The sequence below is a fragment of the Stegodyphus dumicola genome, chromosome 4, assembly GCF_044657685.1.
Source record: "Stegodyphus dumicola isolate Sdum_Otavi_A_Nest chromosome 4, ASM4465768v1".
Lineage (NCBI taxonomy): Eukaryota > Metazoa > Arthropoda > Arachnida > Araneae > Eresidae > Stegodyphus > Stegodyphus dumicola.
Genome location: NC_140771.1, coordinates 79343810 through 79368584, shown reverse-complemented (window position 1 = coordinate 79368584; position 24775 = coordinate 79343810). Strand labels below are relative to the sequence as shown.

Below are 24775 nucleotides of genomic sequence, written 5' to 3'. Positions count from 1 at the left end.
CCTGTTGCGTGCTTAAAGATGCAGGAATGAATTTGCGTCAGTTTAATGCAAATTCAGAGGAACTCAAAGAAATCAAAATCGTAAAAAACAACCTTGTATTTAGCGTAGGTATAATGAAACACTCAATCGATTTCGAGGGCAGCTAAAGGTCCCTCCTCATCAGGAGAAAGAAATACATAGAAAGAAGAAAATAGGAGGAGTCACAGAAACACGTGGTCTTTATCAGCACTGCACGTGGTTGAAACTAGATTTTTAATCAGAGTTGCACTGGCCGCCTACTTTTACTGAGCCAGGCTATCTGATCAAGCATAAAGAAATATTAGCGAAGTTAAAATAGATTTTCTTGATAACAAAAACTTGAATTTGTATTGAAATGCATGATGATTCTTGAAAATAATTCTTAAAAATGTTCCTGTATCACTGATAATCTTGATTTTTCTGAACTACTGTTAACCCGGGCCCAGTGTGTAAGAAATTTTATCTGGAAATATATTCTAATCGCCAAAGAGGCCGTAAATCTTTCATGATGTATACTTCTTGTTCTTGGATCTGGTAGCGCTAGTTGAATACGTGTTAGACTTGAATAAACTTGGAGGAATGAAACCTGATTCGAATGTTCATTTAACTTTGCGATGTTATGTGTGATTTGAATTAATGTTTCTTGAACCAGGATAACATGAAATTTTGACGGTTCTATCATATTATTTTACAAAGCAAGCTTATATTTCAAAAGCAGTCGACTTATAAGCTCATCATTGATTAAGTTATTCACACTCACTAGAATTGCGTTCTAGTAAAATCCTAGAACTTCTAATAAAACAAATATTGATATGAATATTATATATTTCAAAATTTTCAGCTACCGAAACATTTAGTGAAGGTTCCATTAGAAAAGTTTTATGGAAGTTTCGTATTTTCCTTCAGTGATTCACAGTAGTTTCAGTTCGTTCCCAGAGTGTTTCTGAGCAATTTGGTAGCCTACTTACGAGAAAAGCTTTTCCATTAAATTTTCGTTTTTTTAGAGCGATACTTTATAAGAAGGGTATTATAACTTTTAAACTACTTCGCTTCCTTCTTTCATCCTTTTTTGAGTTTCTTGCCCTACTTATATCTATACTCGTATTGAGTACTTAAAGGCCTGGATGCTAAAATACAGTGGTCCCACGGTATATGTTATTGTTCTGTATTAATTGCTATTATTTTTCAAGCTTAAGCTTTGCTTGCTAATTCAGTTTTGATCAGTAATTGAAGTTCTTAATTTTTTTTTCTTTAATTGTTTAAAGTTGTTGGTAAGTTTAAACTGTAACTTTTGTAAACTTTAAATTTAGGTTTGGTTGCTTTAAAAGTTAAGTTGTTTAGTTTTTAATTTGAGTTTAGGGACTTAAGTTTATTTGGTTTTTGTACTTTTTGTTTTTGACCCTGAAGGTTGTTTAACTTTTAACTTTAATTATTTTAAAGGTTTGTTTGCTGCACTTTTAGTATGTTAAATTTTTTTTTAACTTAAGTGAACTTAATTTTTATTACCAGATTATTGTCGAATACATATTTTCTGACTGTAAGGTAAATCAATAGTAATTGAAACTCAATCTGGTTAATGAGTGTGTATACTTAAAATGCTGCTGAAGAAATAATTTATATAGTGCTGACATTTTTAATGAGTTATATTGTTATGTAATAATTTAATTTTTAATGTCGCAAATTCTTTTGTGTTGAATAACTATTCAGTGGTTCTGAAAATTTTCTCATCCCAACCGTCGGCTTGGTATTCTTCCTCAGAATCCCTTATCAGAGGATTACTGCACCCCAAAATTCTTTCGCTCAAGCATGAAAACACATGTAATGTTTCCACCACATGTTCACTTACCAGCGCTTCGTCAGTTTTACTTAAACGGGACCTCGGTTGCTGTGACACCTCTAGCAAGGAAAGGTTCTACAGCGAGTTATTGAGGAGAAGGGAAAAGTAATTGGATAGGAAGCTCTACATGGTCGAGTTGAGCCTCGAGCGAGGCTAGTGCCCACCCCTTGTTTTCATCTTCAGAGAGTTGTTGACACAGCGGAGTGGCCTTGGAGGCCGAATGGTTGAACTGCGCTTACTGGCTCTTCTGGTAGTCGGGAAACCCCTTCCCGTGAAGATTTCTTTGTTTGGGTTGCTGGGCTTGGCTCCCTGCTGATCACTTTCTTCGCCAAATGTTTCAAAAGCGCGTCAGCTATTAAAGTGATTGCGCCGTGGATTGACGACTGCACCTACAGAGAGGATTTTTGACACTAGCGGAAGGACTTCTCACTCCAAATGCAGTAAACAGAAGCTTAACCTCGAGGCTTTGCCATCTCGACCATCCTTCATCTTCGGACACGGTGCTCATGCACCCTTGATCTATTTTAAAAATTACGAGTGGCCAATGGCCTACCTGATTTATTGGTAAAAACTCTTATGTAGTTGAGACCATTAACGAAATTGACGATTCAAGATTCTTGACGACTGCCAGAGACGGGGAAACGATTTTCAAAATAAACTTTTTTTGGACGGAGCTGCAGCGACAAGAAGATACTTACTTCTATCTTCTGCCTGGCAGACCCCCGAGAGCTGCAGGGAAATAGGTTGGACACCATATGTTAAGCCGTGAGGAAATAGAAGTCCGGATCCATGATCCACTCAGAAATGGCCTATGGAAGGTAGACGTACCGAACCATCCTGATGGAATTGCTGCTTTGGGCGGAAATTTGGAGCCAGACCTCGTCGTTGATGTTATCTTTTGTTGATTTTATTTTTCGCTTACCTCTTTCTTTTCTTTCAACAGATAGGCTGAATGAATAAGGAAACCGATAATTCTCTGCTTAGAGCTAACTACAATGTATTTTCAAGATTTTGTGTGAATAGTTTCATTTTACTCCATTAAGGTGGTGCGGCCCCCTCTGATCATTTTTTAAAGGTATGTTTATATTTTTGTGTTCTTCAGCTAAATTTGTTAACCAGCCACCGCTTAATAATTGTAGTGAAAATTGTGATTATCATGACACTATCAGCAGTGTAACCAGATCTCTTTATCACCATTAATAAACGTTAGTTTGATTTTACTTACCTTGTTTGTAATTATTTTAATTAATTATTTTACACTGGACCTTAGTCTTATAATGGGTTATAAGTAATCACAACGCAAACTTTTTTGTAATTTAGAATTGTTTTATTATTTATGTTTCACTCTGATCATTACTCGAATTGTTATTTCATGTGATTGATACAGAATTGGTTTGAAACATGTTTTCTGTTGCTGCACCTATCCACACAATTACCTACTACAATGTAGGTATTAACAGGATTATTCAATTATACAGTAATGATAGATGGTAGTAACATTTGTAATATATTGTTCTTAATTTTTCAATAGTTTAAATAATATAACATTATTAACCCGTTCTAAATCTTTCGGCATATACCAAAGAATATTTCAATAAATCATAAAACGAAAATAATGATTCCGTTCTTATAAAAAGTCCTATCGCTATTATTATAACACTGTTCAATAATAAAATACAAATGTAATGGTCTCAGTACTTACTGTACATAAGTGAATTATTCCATATGATACTCTACATAAATGTTTTTTTGTTTTTTACATCAAAAGCAATTTTTCAAATGTGCTATAACGTCTCTGGCTATTGCTTGGTCATCGATTTCATCCCCTTCGCAACGTAGCCGTTTAATAGTGTCTTTGTTTTTCACAACTTTAGACACCGTCGCAATTGCTGAGCACGCAATTGCTGAGTCGCGGATGCGCCTGCTATCTTCATACTTTTCAACAATCTCTCTTTCAATCTCTATGGTGAATCTAACAAATTTCTTTGTTGCTTAACTCTTCTGATTAACTTTCCTAAAACTCATTTTTAATGAATTACAAAATTTATTCAAGAAAACACAAAATTACTTGAAATTCAATGTTACAGCTTGGGTTATTTACTGAATAGCAGCAACAGTATTTGACACATATAGGTATACTGATTTGTTTGAGCGATAATAACGCCACATGTGGTTTATGGATTTTTGTTACAGTGAATTGCCACAGCTATTTTTAACATTAAATTTCAAGTAAAATTTTACGGAGAATTAATTATATGAAATTTTTTCCCTCAATGATGCGTAATAAATATTTATTAATACTATATGAAAAGCTATTTTTTTTAAATTATAGATGATATTACTCAAATTTTTAACTATTTTTTTTAATTTCTATCTTTCTTCCTTTTTAAAAAAATATTTGTAAGAGTAAATTTTTATCTTCGGCGTTTTATCGTCTGCTACTTTACTTTAACTTCGTTTAAATCGAATTGTCTAAAACTGAGAACTTTCGTTTAATGTTTATTTGAGTTTTACGAAAATATTTTATGACATTAACTGCACAATTTATTTTTAAACGAGCTGTTGCTTATGAAGTGGCTGATACTATCATCTATATTGTTACGAATTTGGTATTTAAATAGTTAATGTTATTTGTAGTATAAATTAAATGGTTTTATTTCCCGCGCAGTGCAGCGCGTGACGAATATTAAAAGAAAGCTAAGCCGGAAAATTGAAAATATGAGAGCGCGTGCATGTAACATTTAATAAATATCTCATTTTTGATTTCGAGAAAATACTAGAAAGTTCTCGCGCGCGATTTTAAAATCTTATAAAAGGAGGAAAACCTTTTAGTTAGTGTGATTGTTCGTCGTTCACAAATAGCTGCTGTTTCAAATAAATATCTGCAGATTCTGAGCTGTGACTCCGAGCTAGTAGGTTGTGCTGTGGTTACGCTTAAGATTTTCGGATACTGACCCAATCCCGTAGGCGGTCGGTGATTATACCTTTGACTGATTAGTTACCTTCGGGTAGAAAATGTCCTTTTATAGGAAACAACTTGATAGCTCTGATGAAGAGGACTACCGAAGCGAGCGTTCGTCCAAATTCAATAAGACCTATCCATTGAAGAAAGAGGATTTCATCCTTATGGCCAAAGAAAAGAAAGGTAAAGCAAAAAAGACGAAAATTATGTCAGACACGGAAAGCGAACAACCAAGTAAAAAGAAAGATGTTAAACCTGGTAAGGAAAAAAGAGACAATCAAACACCGAATGGAGAAGCTACTGATGAACAGACACCAGAAGATTTACCAATGGGAAATGACGAAGACATCCCAAAATTTAAGTCATGTTCTGAAGAAGAAATCCGGGACCAGATTGCGAAATTTGGATTTGACGTAATTTGCAATTACTTTCATAAAAGAACTAAGGGTGAGATGGATGTAGAGACATTCACGAAAAAATTTTATCCAGGGCAGATAACTGAAAGAGGAACAGACAGCAAGGAACAAGAATGGATTTCTCCTAAGAAAACCGCGAAAGTATCAGAAAACGAAGCTCCAATGGAAGTTACGACGGAAAATCGATTTGAGCAGCTAAGTGAAGTAGAAGGTATGGAAGAAGAAGGAGGAGCCGAAAAAGAGGAAACTCCACCCCCAATAGTTTTCCAGCAAAGCGAAGTAGATTGGCCTAAAATTCATGAAATCCTTATCAATGCCTGCAGTGAAGAATTCGAAGCCGATATGAAAATGAAACTACTATATGTTAATTTAAAGTCAGTAGACGATTACAGAAAAGGAACTCTGGTTTTGCAGAAAAGAAATATACCATTTCATACTTTCCAGTTACTCAGCGAAAACCCTGTTAAGGTTGTTCTTAAGGGCCTCCCATCGACGATGAAGGAATAAATAATCCAGGCAGATCTGGAGAGAAGGAAATTTCCGATAAGTAAAGTCAAGCAGTCCGATAAGTAAAGTCCAGACGAAGAGGAGACGCTATTGAGAAACTTCCGATTTTCCTGTTGGAGCTGAAAAAAACGAAGGAAGGACACGCAATTCATGGACTCAACAATATGTTAAGTGTTAATGGCAGGATCGAGAAGTTTGCCCCGAAAATACGCGTAATACAATGCTATAGATGTCAAGAATATGGACATTCGCAACACCTTTGCTCAAGTCCTGAGCGATGCTGCAAGTGTTGACAGCACCATAGAAGTAAAGAATGCCCTCTAAAGCCAGAAGAAAAACCTAAGTGCATCTTCTGCTCACTACCGCATGTAAGTTCATACAGGGGTTGCCCCGAGTACAAGAAGCGATATGAAGCAAAGAAGCAGCAGGCGAAGCCAGCAGCTAAGATCCCAACGCCGGCAGATTTTCCGAAATTCATCGAAACAGAGGAAGACAGCAGTAAAACCCAGATGAAACCTCTCTACAGTGATAGAGTAAAGAAAAAATTGGAAAACCCACCCACAGAGTACAAGGATATCATAAACTGGATCCAAGATCCTAAAATCAAAAAATTTCTGAACAGTATGGTTGAGCACGTTGAGAAAATCCGCGCTGCAAAAACCATGGCTGAGAAGTTTACTGCCGGGTTCAAAGCAGCCATGACACTAATGAGATTTGCTGAAAGTGAAGAGTAATCACCAGCTTAGAAGCATTTGAGGGAATTTCACTATGTTTACGATTTCTTTCACTTTTTCAACACACAGGTTCCCCTGTTTACAGCAGCAGAGCTCGGGGTCAGTACTTGCGTGGGTGACCACCCACGTGACTGGCCTCGACGTATCATCTTTCTTCGACTAGTGAAGATACATCACAGCTTGTACGGCGGCTAGATGCTTGAACCCTCCTTCTCCAAAGTCTACTTGACCAACTCACGTGCATTAGCACATGTTCCTGCTTCACCTTTTCGGTGCGGTGAAATCACCTTAATTTTTAATTCTTCCCAATGCCTTAGGGCATATCTCCAGCAGTGACGGTTAAAGTAGCAGAGGCTACTAAATGCCGCCTAACCATTCACTCGATTTCGATTTCGATTAGTTCGTGTGATTTTAGTTAGTTTGTTGTTTAAGAGTTTGTTTAGAAAACTGCTCTTGTTGACTGTAACGAATTCGCGGATTAGCTTTCTTTAGCTGTTTTGAATTAAGTTCTCTTGAACGTTTGAGTAGTTAAAAGATAACTACTGTGAGATATTGTAATACTGTGCAAATACTTTAGGAAATTTAAGCATATTTGTTGTGATAATGATAAATTTTTGTGGTGCTACTTTGGTAGACGGTTGCACGGATTTTGGCGAGTAATACAACTTATGGTAAACCCATTGCTGGATAAGTTATTTATGGTAACCGATACTTTGTTGTCATTTTATTTAAAAAATAATGCGTTTTATTGTGCATAAATTCCGTGTTTAAAATATTATTTTTGGCTTTTAAATATTAAAAATCAATTTAATTTTGCATTTTTATTTGAAATAAAAATTTTATTGTTTATCATATTTTATGAAATTTTATGTTGTGGATGATGTAATGAATGACGTCACCTTACTTTAAAAGTAATTCGTTTTAATATGTATAAATTTAATCTAATGTTTTAAACATTATTTATGGCTCTTAAATATTAAAATACAATTTAATTTTGCATTTTTTTAAAAAATGATTTTATTATGTATGAATTTTTAAATAATTTTAATTCTAGCCGTGATGTAATAAGCTCTCTGATTGGTTATAGAATATTTGTGCATTGGTGAGCTGTAATCAGCTCCCTGATTGGTTACTGACAATTTGTGCATTTCCGCGCCGTTTTAAAATTTAATTCATATCTTCGAATTCCTTCAAAGATGTCTTCAAAGATGTTATCTAAATTATGATTCTGATTTTTTATTGTGGTACTTATCAGTAAAGAATAGGTTAAACACTCAAAAAAATGTAAGTACATATTTTTCTTTTATTTTATAATTGTATACTTCAATTTTTGTTAAAAAAATTAATACACTATTTTCAGAAATTGCTGAGATAATTATTGTCCATATGTTTTAATGTTAATTATATTCTATATAACGTATTTTAAAGTATTTGAATTTAATAATATTCTAATTCTTTTAAATGTTGGTATGATGGTTTTTAATTCGATATTCAATTTCAGTAATATTTTAATCTAATTAAACGTTGGCCCAATGTTTTTATAGCGGTGTTTTTATTCTCTTCTTTGCTATATGAAAGTAATAATAACCTTACTTTAGTATTTTATACTCATAGTAAATGTATTTATTTACACTTGCCTGCCATCTTAAAAAACGACATTTTCAACAAAAAATTAATCCATTACTTTTAACGATATTTATTTATTTTTATTTATTTATTTTTTTTTAAGTTTCGAATACTTTACTATGCGTAAAAACAGCGTTCTTCAAGATGGCTGACGTTTTTAAAAATCGCGCCAACGTAAACCGCCAAAAATCCGTGCAACCGTCTACCAAAGTAGCACCATTTTTGTTCATTTTTCATCGGATTTGTGCATTCATTTCGTAACGAACCCGTACGCACGCAACAATATTTTTAAAGCACAGTATATTTTTTATAGAAGCATAAGATTTAGAATAATCATTTTTATAAAAGTCAAATTATGATATAAACATACAACCCTCTAGAGACCGAATTAATGGAAGTTCAATGGATATGTAGAAATGATCTGCAGCTACTTAATGCCTGGATAAGTCAACAGATTCTGTGGACAAGTAAGAATAATTATATAAACGATACCCAGATTCTGGATTCAATTAATAAAGGAGGGTACGATGTTTATTAAATGAATTTAAGAAGTTTTTAAACATAAAAAATGAACTCATATTTTTATCCTAAAATGTATTTTTATGCGTAGCGTATTTTCATTATATCCTTAAAATTCTAATCCAGAATGTAATTGTCAAGAACTGAATTCTAATCATCAGTAATATAATAAGTAATTATTACGGTTATTAATAAATCCTTCTTATAAGGTAATTGCAAATATTTCAAAAAACTTTCTGTCTGAATGCAAATATTTCTAATTTTATATTAATCAAGGTTGCACACGATATTATTTATTTGCCCTTCAATTCTTACCATCAGCACTAGTGGAAGTTACAAATCAATTATATTTAATTAAGGAATGACCATCTAACTTTAGAAACAGCGTACCGTAACAACAACCATAGCCGGAGGGCTAGTTCCCCTCGGTTTGCTGGGTAACGGCCCACTGCGACGGGCTCGCCCATGCGACTGGTAGGAGCAACTTGACGACCGGTGCTGCCTGGTGTCTTATCCAGGTGGTGCGCTGCTCCCTTGGAAGGGTAATAGTGGAGATTGAACCTCCACGAGGTGCCCAAAGGGGGAGTGGAACTGTAATGTGATTTAGTTCCACGAGGCAGGGAAGCCCAAATTGTTGTTGTTGTACCGTAACAACAATTCAATTATTTGCGCCGTATCTTTCATGTTACTCCCGATTTGCAAGCTATATGACTTTTGATGAGTATTCGGGTTTTGCTTGTAACTTCATTTGGAAATCGCACTTAAACTAGGTTAGTTGGTTATTTGAACATAGAAAGAACATGGGAGTTATTTGGTTAAGATGCTAGAGAGAAGCTTTGAATTCATAGCGAAGCTTTGTAAAAAGAACCTAGTAAACTACGAAAACCAACCATGCAAACCTGGGTTAGACTTCGCAACAAACAATTAGTATTTAACAATCTTCAAATGCTAGGCAACTGGTGAGGCTCCAATTTAATATTTTATTTGTAAATATTTAAAATATTGTTGTATTCTTAGACACAAAAAGCAGAATTTAAGTTTTGTTAACTTGTTAGTAAACTACCAAGACGTAGTGCAAATGAATATTCAATTTCTTTTTCAATAATTGTATTCACTTAATATTCTTGGAATATGAGCTAAAGAAAGAATGTTCTCGGAAGATTAAAGACGTGTTTAAATCCAGTGATATTAGGTTTGAGCTCAAAATCAAAAACGATTCTGCTATTGCCCGAATAGTGTAATTGTAAATGGATGTGAATTAAGCAGATGACTTTTAATCTTACATTATTCAGTCAGAAAACGTATTCCAAATGTTTTGCATTGCATGACAATGCATCTTTTCATTATTCAATAACCAATCGGAGAACCGCTTTTATTCGGAAATAAGTATGTGTACTCAATCGTCCTGCATGTTCTTCAAATTTGACTTCTTGTGATTTTTTTTCCTTTCCCAAAAACTAAAGTTGCCTCTCAAAGGAAAGTTTTTTGACATTGAAGAGAAAAAAGGAGTATGACATCTACTTTTAGAGGCATGTCAAAAACAGATCTCTACAAGCCTTCTCTTCCATTACATGTTGTGCAGTCATACAAAAAGTTACATCCGCGTAAATTCTATAATCTATTTTTATTACACTCTGATTACTTTATTAACATACAGTGAATATATACTCTAATTTTTTACTTTAGCTTAAGTAATTCGGAATTTTTGACGGAATTGTTGTCGGAACTAGGACTTAGAAGATGATAAGTCAAATTGAATATTTCGATAATCCAATAAATTCAAGGTCGAGGTTTCAATATTTTATTTTTGGAGGGAGGGGAAATTTTTTCAGTTTTGATCCATTATACTAAGTATATTTGCTTCGATTCTTTATTTTTTCCATAAAAGCGAAAATCTTACGCATGGTTTACATATAACGCATAGCTTCAAATTAAAATTTAATAATATACAGGGTGGTTATAATTAAAGTTTCACTTTGAAACGGTCATAAAAGGAAAACTACTGGATCAACTGTTATTAAACTTGGTTACCGTGTAAAGGAGGTCATGGGAATTTATTTTATGAGAAAAAAAGAAAGTTCGAAACCTCACCACCAGGGAAGAAAGGGTTCTGTATGCAATGTTGTTAAACGAAATATGGGTCGGAATCTAACTTAACCTTTTGTTACACGGGTTTAATATGTTGGATACCTTTAAGAAACTTTGAAGTGAGCAAATTACCATTTGAAGGCGTTAAATTCGATAAAAGTCGAATACGCCATCCGTGTAAAAGAGAAATCCGTCCGTGAAAACCACGAATTAGCTATTAGAAAATGTGAGATCGCAAATCACTCGCACAAGTGCGTACAATCTGGAAATCGTTTTTTACAAATCGCTAATTTGTAATTTTTGAAACCTGAATTCGGCCCTAAAACATAAAGATACTGATTCAAAACGCTTTTAATCGATTTGGGCCAAAGAAATTCCTCATGGTATCTTTTTAGTTCCATTGCATTCTCCTACTGCATTCGATTCCATAGAAGTCATTCCACACCGTTTGGTGAGGAATGACAGCTAGTTTCATAACTGAACCATTTCTCTCTGAATAGCAGTCGACAGCTGGACCACTGTTATTGCAGATCGCTTAGAGTCAGTGTTAAAATGTTTCGTGATACATGAACTGCAGTAACGTGGCGTTTTAGATACTACGATTTTATGCAGGGCTAGGCCCCACCTCACATGTATAACGCACAGTTACGTAGGCAACATTTCACGATTGAATGTCTTATAAGCCGAAACTTTCCCTCTTCCCACCAGACCTCAACCTCTGTTACTTTTAGATATCGGGTTAATTCAAAAGCACTGTTTATGATGATAATCTAAACAATTTGGCAGAAATGAAAAATGTGATACACCGATATGTCCGTAACATTCCTCCTGATATGCTAAGAGCTGCTGTCGAGAATGCAGTAACAGGATTTAACTTGCTTTCGGAAAACACTGGACGCTACATTGAACATGCTTTGTAACACGTTTCGGAAACGATTAAACACATTTTAAACCGATGTTTTCATGTCTTATTTCATTTAGCAATATTGCATACAGCGCCATTTTTTTCCTGGTGGTGAGTTTTTGAACTCTTTTTTTTTTCCCGCGAAAAATAAATTCCCATAACCTCCTTCACACGATTCCCAAGTGTGATAATATTTGGTCCGGTAGTTTTCCTTTTATGACCATTTCAAAGTGGAACTTTAATTATAACCACCATATAAATTAAACTTTATAAGTCTGACAGTTTGGTTCAAGTCCCAACTTTAAAAAAAATGTATATATATAAAAATATTTATATTAATCCTCTTAGAAAAATGTTTTAAGAAGCTAATTTTTCTCTCGCGTTATAGATTGTATTAAAAATTATATATTTAATATGATTTAGATTGTTTCTGTCGATATAAGAATTCGGTTACTCGGTGGTACAGAATAAACACTGCTGGACTGTTTTATTTCTTTGTCATTTAGCAAAAAATCTTTTAATTAAAATATTTATCCTTTGGACTTCGCTTTAAACTTTATTTATAGTTAAAATGACTAGAAAATGAAAAGCTGTCTTCAGCTGAAACGCAATTCATGTAATTGATATTTTAAAAATATTGACAAGAATGCAAAATTTATTGAAGTCTAGCAATCGAAAAATCTTAATTTTCTTGTGTGAGCACTGAAAATAACTGTAGAATTAAAGAAGAAAATTAGGGAGAAAAGTAAGCAAAAATTTGCAGGGAAATTTGGCTGTCAGATATACCAAGATGTTTAAAAAAATTGGACGCTTTTGAAGATACTTTCAGTATACTTCAAAGAATTTAGGTGTTCAAAGAGAAAACACTTGGACGTTTACACCAGCAAATATCATCAATTGAGCTTGTGTTAACAGAAAAGAGAAAAACGATATCATTGCAGACCTTTTTTTTTCCTCCTGATGAAACAGCGGCCGAGCGTAGTTCGGTCCGAGGTTCGAGGTCCGAGGTTCGAATCCCGCGAACGGGCTAGCTTCATGGGCGTTTTCGTGGTTTTTCCCATGTGTAACATGTATACGAGCCAGTTTCCCTTAGAAAGTCCTCCATGAAGGCATCCCTCGCCCTAGGCAGATAGCCCCAGTGTGCTTTGTCATAATTAAATAAACCAAAACCTCTTGATGAAACCAGTCTTTCCTTCTATGTCATACCTTCAACCTCTAAAGACTGTTAAAGGCTCCGTTGAAATGGTTTGATTTGGGTTATTAAGTTACGGCAAAGCAGGGCTATCTGCCTAAAAGGAAGGATGCCTTCGTGGAGAAATTTCTAAGGGAAATCAGCTGGCATACACGTGACACATGAGAAAATCCACGAAAACGCCCATGCAACCAGCCCGTTTACCGGGATTCGAACCCCGGAGTTAACTACCAGTATTCAGCGACTTTATCTCTCAGCCGTTTGTGAGCCTTTCTGAAATGGAAGGCGACAACTTTATTTAAAGTGATTGTCAGAAATACCAAGTTTTTTCGAAACGTTGGATGCTTTTTAATATACTACCAGAATGTCTAAAGAAAAAGAGCAAGAATGAAGCAGAATGCCTGAAGAAAAAGAGAAGAAAAATAAATTTTTGCATAAAATTTTGTAATTGTACTTTTTTTTAATTTAAATCTTTTTAATCTTATGATATTTGATTCTTGCGATTTAAAAAATAAAATATTTGACTAAAATATGAATAACATTTTAGGAAACCAAATGTAGGATAAAATTGTGTAAAGCAGGGCACAATGATAAAACTGTTTAAAGCAGAGTATGCAAGTCATCCTAAGTTAAAATGTAGGTTATACATCTCTCTTATTTATATATATATTTTCTGAACGGAACATTGAAAGGCGTGTTCAATGTGCTTTACTGTATTTTCTCTTTTAATATATGCAGTTTTCAAATGTATCGTAGTCTGAGTTACAAAGTATTCTTCCGAAAGAAACACAATTCAAATAAATAAAATCAAATTCTGGAAAATTTATATTAATAAATATATTTAAAATGCTCAATTCGAATGAATAAATAGAAAATTTTAAAATAATTATCTGAAGAGACAATGCAACACTAAGAATTAAAATAAAATTATAAAAATTAAAAAATTACTTAAAATAGTAACTATGACTAAAAATATAGTATAAAGAAAACTATTTGAAAAAAAATATAAACGATGCGCCTTTAATTTAAACTACGCAGTTCGAATAAGTAAATAGAAATTTTTAAAACACTTATTCGAAAGAAACTATGCAATGTAAATAATTAAAATAAATTCGAAAAAGAAAGAATTGCTTAAAATTAATAACAATTATAATTAAAAATATAAGATAAAGAAAATTTTTTGAAAGAAGGAACGATTGAACCTTTTTTTCCTCTCACGCACTATGTAAAAATGGAAATGAAAATAGGTTGCCACATATTAAGAAGTTCGCCAAGTGAACTAATTTTGGCGCAAACTGAATGAAAAGCGCCAACATAAATTGTTGAATTTCTCCATAAATTTCTCACCAAATTTTACAAAATTTAATATTTAGGCATAATTTGAGTCGTAGAATCGAAATATATAAAAACATTGGTATGTTATTTCAGAAAAAGTCCGATTTTGTGTCAAAACACTTATGTTAGAATAGTGCTATATATAAATCTAATACTATATGTCCTAAGTCACGCTTTCGAGACAATTTGATTTTCATGAATCGGCTCAGTAGAACGGGAGATATAGAATTGTCCCATTTTTTTTAGCAGTGTACATCAGGCTGTTTGAAAAATTTGATGCAAAAGGTTGGATTACGGACAACTCATCCCCCCGCGTTTTAAAGTAAGAGATGATCCTCCCTAAAGCACACAGCCACAAGTGCCTTAAAAGAATTATTTAGCCTCTAGCAACTTTATTTGCTTTTGTTCACATTAGCTGAACAAACCAAGAGCATTATGCATAAAAACGTACATTTGCATACCTAACAATATTTAAGAGAGGCAAAATTTCATATCAGTCACTGCACTTGAATCACTGCTAAGGATAGGTTCTGCAATGGTCCTTCAAACTACTAGCAATACCTGAAGTAGTACTAATACTGGAACCAATACCAAGAACTGGTCAATTCTGCATTGGAAAATCGAGAGTTACAATGTTTTAAGGACAAATAACTGCAATGTCTAAAGGAAGATAGTCTTTTGCGATAAAGTGCATTAACAATTTAGCAGGTACGTGATGAAAGAAAATTGTTGGATTTAAGGCATTGAATGCTTCAGGAGAAATTAATACATGCATAGCGAACCACTTTTGGTAAGGAGTTTCGATTGGCGGACTCATGCAAGCAAGAACGTGTCAGCATAATCGCGGGCGGACGATGCCTCTTGGAAACTGTGTTTCATGTATCATAGCAATGGATAAACTTAGAATGGAAGTAAAAATATTAGCAATATTTTCATATAAATAATAGGTTTTTATTGGAAAATTAGGTCTTGTATTCTTGTTGGGATACCTTGCATTAGTTGTAACACATCACATACCTATAGCATTCCTCCTGTATTTTAGGGTATTGTAAGGTTAGTAGCTGAAAGATTTGTTTATTTTATAACCGATGAGGGTGCAGATGTGTTTTAGGTTTTAATCCGGAAATATCCAACAGGTCTTACATTTAGAAACGAGTGTAGTTAGCAAATGCATAAAACAATTATTGTATTATAGACAAATATTTAACAAATGTTTTGAAAATTGAATATGATTATCTTAACTACACTATATATGCAATATGTTCAACTGAGGGCACATCAAAGGACAATGCGCAAATTTTGATTAGTAATGAATTGGATTGTACTGGATTAGATTATGGCAAAGCACAATAGGATTGTCTGCCTAAGAGAAGAGATGCTTTCGTGGAAAAGTTTCTAAGAAAACTCGTGTTAAAGGTTAAATGCTTATAAGAGAAATTCTTCTCAAACGTATTCGTGTTACACATGAGGAAAACCGCAAAAATTCTTAAACAATCAAGAACCCAGATCAAATTATCAAAAGTCTTATTCGCTCTGACGGTCGTGCATGCAACCGAAAAGATAAGTTTCGCAGAGGTATAAAACTAAACCGTGTTTGCAAAGTTCTATTATTTTGAACAAATTTAATCTTTTAACAATTCAAACTTTTTCTTGTCGTTGTTATAACTATTAACAGTTCCCTGTTTCCAAATGATCCATTCGCTATAGAACCGATTACAGTACAGAAATTCTTATAAAGAACAGAAGTAAAATGCGGAACAATGTTATCACAATTAGTAATTACTCTATTTTTAAATTTAACGACAGCTATTTTTTATGTTCCGAATATTTTTCCCATCTTCGCTGATGAGAATTTCATATGAAATGAATACTAAAATTAGTATCAGGATAAAAGAGAAATTTCCGAACATGATAATTACCTGGAATTCATCGAGACATGTCTTCCAGTCCAGGATATCTTCTGAAAATTATATTTAATTAATCCACAGCGTCTTTGATAAATTAGTATTTAAAAACCTGTTACAACTCAGTGAATGTTCAGTTTAGTCATCCTTTTCGATCTGATGGTAGGCAAAGCTGTAAGGAGATAGAAATTTACGTTATCCATACTTCTTCATGGACTAAAATTAATACACAATATATGTACACTTGTGTTTTTTATCTCCAAAATCATAATTTTTTTTTTTTTTTTTTTTATCAGAACCAGTTTTTTCTTATTTCTCCTTGTAAACGTTAAACCTGCATACTGAACAAATTTCCCTTTTTCAGCGATTTAAAAACTCTTAAAGTATTTGCTGCAATCATCTTAAAAGTATTTACTGCAAATTAAAAGATTTATTGTAATCATTAACAGGGAATTATTTTTAACTTAGCTGGTACTTTTTTAATCAGTCAAATTCTAGTAATGTAATGGAGTCATCATTTTGTGTATGATTGCCATTTAAATAGATGGCAATAAGGTACTTTACATTCAAAAATATTCTTCGTTAAGTAGCACGCTTTTAAATTTTGAAACCAAAATTATTCTGCATTTGAGCTGTTTGCTGAAATTGAAAGTTGATTTTTGAAAAAGACCAAGTAAAAATTCGAGGTAATAATTTAGTTAAAACAAGATTATTTTGCAGATTCTTTTTGCATAAATTTTGCTAGAAAGCGTTATTAAAATTATTTAAATACAAGAAAGCAATTTAATTATTAGAATGGAAATAAAAATATAGTATCAAAATAAATATTAAAAAAAAAACCCACCTCTACAACTAAACTTATTTTTTGCTTCCAAATGCAGCATCTATAGTACAGCTCAACGACTTGGGCATTATCGAGAGTTTTCAATTTGTCTACTTTAAGAAACTGGTTAAAAATTTACTAGTAATGTACATGATAAGAATGATATCAAAATTGCGGAACTAAGAGGCTATACAAACTATAGATTCTGCTTGGGTTTCTGTCATAGAAACAGCACAACTAACTGCCTTCCACATGGAAGGTTTTCCTTCGACTCCATGTACTGTGAGTAATTTAAACAATTTTTTAAGAATTAGACTTTTAAACAATTTGTGATAGTGGATAATGATCTTGATGCTAATAAACGAAGAAGAAAGTTTTAGTATAAAACTTTCTTTCAGTTGTAACTCTTGTTATTAAGAAAGAGCTCAGATGAACTTGGAACTTGTAATGATTTGACATCAAATTTTCGATCTGTAAAAACACTTTGGAAGTCATGCATACAGTTTATTGATTTCTCAGAGCTCAAGATGCCACACAAGCAGCCTTAAAACAATAAAGAAGTGCCGAAGATAGTTTATATCCATTGAAGACAAAATCGAAGCAAACTACGAATGACAGCATTTTAAAATATGTTTAGAAATAATATTTATCGTTAACAAGTGCAAACATATTTAATACCTTTCGCAGTAAGTATTAATTCACTATTTAATTTGTTATAAATAAAAGAAATTAAAATGGGCAATAAAACGAGAATTAATTAGCATACTGTATTTTAAATCTTTGAATATTTATATTAAATTGCTCAAAACTTTTCTTAAAACACTTCTGTGTATCTCTATTCATTCTGCATGAACTGCTTATTTTATGGTTTGGGGATATACGGAGATTATTCTTATAGTTTTAAAAACACTATTACTAGCCCGAATAAAATTAAGTATTTTTACACCTTCCAAAATGTCTTAACATTTTTCTCTGTCTTATATAGCCGTTGAGTGCTTAAAAATTTTGTAATTCAATACAATATGCTTGCGCCCGCTTCTCTGCAGTGCAGCCACGTGTCTAGTGACATGAGATTGTGGCCGTTGGTGGCGAACGAGAAAGTCTGTATATCCGGCTCGTTGAAAGCCATGCGTTATTAATTTTCTGATTGCGAATTTGAGATATTGTGTCATTAAGAAAAAAAAAGTAAAAGTAAAATAAGTTTGATGTTATTATTACTTTGAGAGCAAACAATAATAGTCGTACGTCGATCGAAGTAAAAGAACTGGAGGCAAGAGCGTTCTTTACTTTCGATTTGGCGTGAGGACAATAGATTAGAATGAGTGTTTAAACATTTATAATGAGTTTAAAAGCACGTTTGGTGAAAAAACAAATGGTTCTAAAGGCGTGAGGACAATAGATTAGAATGAGTTTTTATACATTTATAATGAGTTTAAATGAACGTTTTGTGAAAAAAAAGGTTCTAAAAACCAAACTGACTAAGCTAAACCAGAAGTTAGCAGATCCTAGTTGTTATGACTTTAATTGAAGAAAAGCTTAAAATCAGATTCTAAAACTATTTTCGAAACCATTTACAGTACAAAGTCCGAGATCCGGACATTTCGGGACTTCGGCGATTCCGGATTTGGGATTTTTCCGGATATTAGATCATCTGCTTAAATCAAGTAAGATGGCATGTAGAAATTATAAAATTCAAAATATTAAATCGTGATTTACGAAATAAGGAAGCACTTATGATCTAAAGGGTAATAAAATTTACAAAAAAAACTTAACATTTATCGTTTTTGTTGCTTTCCTCATGGCAAGGATCGCTAGATTACGCCAGTTGTCGGAAACAGTCTTGAGCACCATTCAGATGACTGTGCGATTTTGCTCAGTTCCGCCCCCAATTTTGATGGATAGCACTTCGGTGGAGGGGGTCCGAGGGTCTCCCAACCCTCTCTCTTTCTACACAAGAGGACTTTCGGAACGCCGCATATTTCAGGTGCCGCCATGCCGCACCGATACTATACATTAATAAAGATCCATGCCTTCTGCAGGATTCGAACCCGGGCCCTTCGGCACAGCAGTCAGCGACGCTAACCATTATACCGGTTGGACGACTAACATTTATTTGTTTACATGATTAAACATTTTTTCCAATGTAAGTTATTTAAGTTGTTTCGTTTTTGTGTTAATACTTTCTCTTTAATTCAGACATAATTTCTTGTTCAGTTACAAAGTTCTACCGTTCAAGTCCTGTAATTGATGTGTTGAGAATTCCGATTAACTTGTCAATCGAAATTTTTTCGTTTTCAGTAACCTCTCTGTCACTTCCATCACTATCGGTAACGGTATTTTCTGGATATAAAACGAACTACAGACTTCGCTATCCGTTAATTGATTGATTAACTGGGGTATTGTCATCGCAATGAAAAAAACTTATGTTACATCATCTTTATTTATTACCGCTTCTTCACATTTCTGTACAAAATCCATTAATTGGAAAATTTCACCTTGGTTTGCGATATTCGAAAACCTTCAAATTCATAGCTATCATCTTCATCATCCTCACCATGATATATGGTAGCTGGCAATTAGTTATGACAAGCATTTTTAAAGTATCTGGAGTTACATACACCCACGATCTTGCGATGCTCTACACAACGGATTTTATGATAAAATGTTTCAAATATTCTTGTATAGTCTTGCCATTATTCAAGAAATTTAACATTAATTTTAAAAATGCTACAAGTACTTTATATTTGCATTTCAGTGCTCGCACTGTTCCGATATTCCTAATATCCTAGCCTGAATGATGGACGCATAATTTTAAGGAAATAATAATACGGATACATTCATAGCTATCATCTATTCAAATTCATAGCTATCATCTTCATATCCTCACCATGATATATGGTAGCTGGCCATTAATTATGACAAGCATATTTCATTAAAACTTTAAGTGGAGTATGAGCCGAACACTTGTTTACAATCAGGGCAGTTTTTGCATCATCAGGTAAAAGAACCGAATTCAAATATTGCAGAGCCTCGGGTATAAAATGATTTTCAAACCCAATAATTCATTAATACTTGTGTTGTCCAGGCTGTTTTTATTTGCACAATATATAACAGGAAACATCTTCACTCCTTTAAATGCTCGAGGTTGTGCATTTTTTACGATTGCGGAAAGTTTACACTTGTGTTTTCTTGCAGCATTTTCACATGTTAAAATTGTTGGTCTCGCTTTGGAATCTTTGACACCAGTTGGAGCCTTTTTTGTAGAGGTTGCCAAGGTATTTCGCGGTACATATTTCCAGAAAAGACCAGTTTCATCAGCGTTTTAAATTAGTTCTGGAGATAACTTTTCATTATTAATGAGTTCAATTAATTAATCTGAAAATTATTCAGCAGCTTCAGTATCAGTTGAAGCGTTTTCAACCGAAATTTTCAATTACTATTACCATGGAGATTTTTAAATTTGATTAACCAGCCTGTCGAATATCTGCATTCAGTTTTTAAGTTCATTTCTTCATGAAATATTTTGGCTTGAGCCATTAGCATTGGTCAATGGCATGCCCTCGTCAATGGTCGTTGTGACGCTGTCTGATCCATTCAATCATTAGTTTTTCATGATCGTCACTTTTAGCATAAGGAATAATTTTCCCGTTATTCATTGTGAGTGAGGTGTCGGAATTCACAAAATCTTTAAAAAGTTCCTTTTTCTGTTGTCTTATGTCGGATAGAATTCATTTTTCAGTGCCATAATCCTCGCATAATGTTGAGACGGATATACCTTTACACATTTTTTACAGCAATTCTATTTTTTTGTTTAATGGACATCGAAACTTGCTTGCTCTTTGTAGATCCTATACTATTTAAGTTCTTTGTATAGACAGCTATACTCTTTTCCACATAATCGAAAGTTCAAACTTTAATTTTCATAAAATTGCTGCAATAATAACAGCCTGCACAAAACAATAAGTTGGATCAAATCAGAAAGTTAAGGAACGCGCAATCTGCTATATTAACAGAAATTCCTTGGAATTAGTAAAGTATAATTCTAGTCTAGCTTAATAGCGTCCGTTTATCATAAGATTGGTAACGAAAGACAAGCTGTTCCGTTAAATTTTGCCTTGCTTCTGTTGCGGCCTGAGACATTTTAGCCTAGTTATTTATTATACTTACGTCTATTTCTTGCACATACTTAAGGCTTATTTGAGTCTTGAATAAACAAATTCCCATATATACTACTTAAGGCTTATCGAGAGTCGGTGCTAGATATCTTGCCTTCTAATGCAGTCTCCTGCGGGTTCTAAATTCTGATATCAAGTTCTAAACTCTGATTTTCCTAAATTCTAAATTTTTGTCGCTCCTAAATTTTGGTTCCCAGCGATTTCCCTAAATTATAAACATTTTGTTATCCCTTAATTTTGTTACTCGGTGCTTCTCTAAATTCCAAAAATTTTGTCTTCCTAAATTCTGCTGCTCGGTGCGGCCATATGAGCCCTGACGCAGGTTCTGGGTTTATGTGAATAATAAATCAGTAACTCTTAATTCTAATAGCATTAAATGTAAACTTTTGGCCTACGAGTATCATTAAAAAATCTATTTTTAGCACATGGACAGAAAGGTTTGTTAAATTTTTCCTCATCAACATTTCTTACTTAAATGTATTAATTATCGCCAAGCGTAATGCCAACATAAATGGTTACCGTACTCTTTGTTATTCAATTATTAATATAAAGAAAATTGTTTAGACATCGCTGCATGAGTCATTACGTAATTGTCTTGTGTTGATAAACATGCGGCGATGAAAGCAAAATATAATATAAAATGGTTTGCCAGGTTGGGCGTCTTAAATATAAAGTAGGTGTAAAATCAAAGATGTTTCAATGTTTCGGTTTGAGATTTTATTTAGTGCCGAAGTGAGATTATGAATCTGGACTGTTATTGTGTGTGGGGGGGGAGGTACATACAAAGAAAACGTTCAAAAAAAAAAAAAAAAAAAAAAAAAAAAAAAAGAAGTCGTTGGTGGCTTAAGTTCGGATCTTACATCATTCCGGATATTGAACGTCTCGATCTCGGTCTTTGTCTGTAATGAAAAACAAACTGATACTTATCCTAGATAGTGAGAGTGTGAATATGAAGAAGTTATTGAAGTAATTGACAATATGAAATCTGAGTTAAAAGGAAAACTGTTGAACTCTAGAAATTTTCTTGTTACGTCAGATCAGTCTTTAAATGTAAAACTGTCAAAAATATCCTTACATATTCTCAATGGCAAGTTTACATAATTGGTTATAATTTCGAGATATTTTTATTTATCAAAATTCCAATCAAAGCCAGTATTTAGTCAGTATTTATCAAAATTCAAACTTATCATATGTTGTAAAATTTTCTTTAAAAGAAGATGCCTTTTCAAATCATGCAATCCAATGCTATTACGGATGCAAATTATACCTTGATTGGTCATTGTTAGAGGAACGTTACTCAAATAAAAGAGAACAAATATATGCGCGTTTAAAGAGATTTCTTAACTCAATGTTACGCAAAATGAGTCATCATCTGCCATATTAAATTTAATAGATGGCACGAGTGAATGTGTTGGGGAAGTAGATGGATTCGCTTCTGTTATGTTTGCATATATGTTGAGTCAAAAGTTAGATGCTAACACGAAACTTTTTTGGGGGAAAGGCACATTAAAAAAGAAAGCTTGCCTAATTTAAATGAATTTAGAATTTCTGAGGAACAATGCTAGGATAATTAGCGCGTCTAAACCAACTGTAAATGTAAACGAAACTCTCCAAAAATTACTGCAGTGGCAGTAGAGCATAAGGGTGAAATCTTAGTGTACAGTATAGGCAGATTTTCGATCATTGTTTAAAATTATGGTTTTAGTACATCCCCTTAATAATCATAGATGAATTATTCAAACAAGAAACTATGATGCTAATTTTTCTTTTTTTAACTGAAGTCTATCTGAGCACTTTTTCATAACAAAATTTGAGCATACATCCAGAAGAGCTCGGCACATATGAAACTGACCTAATTTATCCTTTGCGAGTAGCTATACTCAGCAAAACGGTTCGTGGATTCTTATTCATAAAACTCATCGCAGAAATCGAGTGCAATATTTCTAATGAACTCGAAGAAATGAGATTAAACGAAGTTCAGCAAAAGTGTGTGTAACTTTATAGGCTGTATAAGGAAGTCATGTGCTGTCCACATCAGATTTTTTAAAGATGGGAACAAAAACGAAGGTGTGTTTTTTCACTTTTGTCAACAACAAATAATTGAAGCATTTCAATTACAGTCTGATGTCAAAACATTTTTTAAACTAGTTTTCCTAGATTTGTCGTTTTCTTTTCTAAAAATACTACAGATTACAATTACGAAAGTATTTTTATAAAAGGATTCTATTCAGAGTCCTTTTTAGCAACCAAACTTATATATATATATGCTTATATGGCTAGAATTCCAACTTTTATTAATATAATATAATGATATAATTTTGTTATTTTCTCGAGGTAAGCTAAAGACCTCAGAAAAATGAGGCAAGGAGAACATGTCGCATGCTTGATTGCGCCTGCTTTAGAATCATTATCAATCATATAAAAATAAGTTCAATTTAATAAATTTAATTAATTAGACATGTTTAAAATTTCTAATTTCTGAAAAAGATATTAAGACTTAGCTGTATGCAGATGGAGAAGGCTGCAAGTTTTTCTAGAACAGAAATTCTATATGTCTCTTAATAAAATATCTTTTTTGAAAAAAAAATTCTATTAATTAATAATCTTTGCGACGATCTCCGTAGAAATACTAGTGAGTGAACATCAGAAAACATTTTTATATTACTTACTTATGCATCAGAATAACTTTTTATTATAACACTTTATATTTGACTTTACTACATTAACTGTTTTATATATACTGATACTTCATTTTTAGTTAAGTAACAATGCGAACACATCGTGTTTTAACTTTGTCTGCAGTCTCTGAGTTGGCCTTCAGTCGGTGAAAGCAATCAGAGTTAGGCGATGAACTGATAATACGAAAGTGCAGCTGGGTACCTAGAGGGAAGCGGTCTGCTGGGCCAGCACTTTTTTGGTGGACGGCATTTTTCATATGAAACAGATCAGAGGGTTAGTCATATGAAGCTTTTAGTGGAGAAAGACTAATTGAAATTAACTGAATTATAACAAAGTTCACTACAGTTACCTATGTAAGGGGAGAAACGTCTTCGTGCAAGACTAAACTTATGCACAAAGGGCTTAAAACATAGAACTGGCTCAAGTTTCGTCATGGATACGTGTTTACAACGTTACAGATCCTGCGTTTGTATAAGGAAAACCACACAGGGCAAGCCAGCCAGATGCTTGGGATTTGACCCCATGTTAAACTACCAGTATTGAACTATCGTTTCCTCAGTCATCGGTGGGCTGAAAAATCAAGAGATGCAGAAATATGATGTGAAATTGAATTGAGGAGAGAACTGGGTTTACACTGGACAGAATATTCGAAGAAATTATAAAACACTTTCACTCTCTTGTTATGTTTCCTTAACTTTTATCGAAACTTTTGAATGTAAAATGCAAATGACAGTTAAATTACTGTTGGAGTGACGTAAAAAATACTCAGTGGGAAAGAAATACTTCAAAGTTTTGTTTCTGTTACTGCTTGGGAGGACAAAACTGAGAGGTAGAGGAGAAACCACTTTGAACTTTTACAGTTTACACCAAAATGCAATTTCAAAAGTAATTTCAAGTATTATAACTCTATTTTGAGTTTCTTCGCAAGTGCTGTAAGTATTACTTATTGCGAAAGGAGATCTTCTAGACAAAAATGAGTTAAAAACCATGTAAGACTTAACAATGGGTATCTTGTATTGAATAAATACTTTACTGTCGAGAGAAGGGTAATTAAAT

At 33.3% G+C, this 24775-nt stretch overlaps 1 protein-coding gene across 1 annotated transcript in view; it reads right to left on the bottom strand.

The window, feature by feature from the left end:
• The window catches only part of LOC118198221 (uncharacterized), a 40920-nt gene that overhangs the window by 5705 nt on the left and 10440 nt on the right, over positions 1-24775 (bottom strand). Inside the window, exon 2 of the mRNA XM_035369843.2 lies at positions 16058-16214. Within this exon, the coding sequence (XP_035225734.1) occupies positions 16058-16068 (11 nt within the window). The 5' untranslated portion in view covers positions 16069-16214. The remainder of the gene's footprint in view (positions 1-16057; positions 16215-24775) is intronic.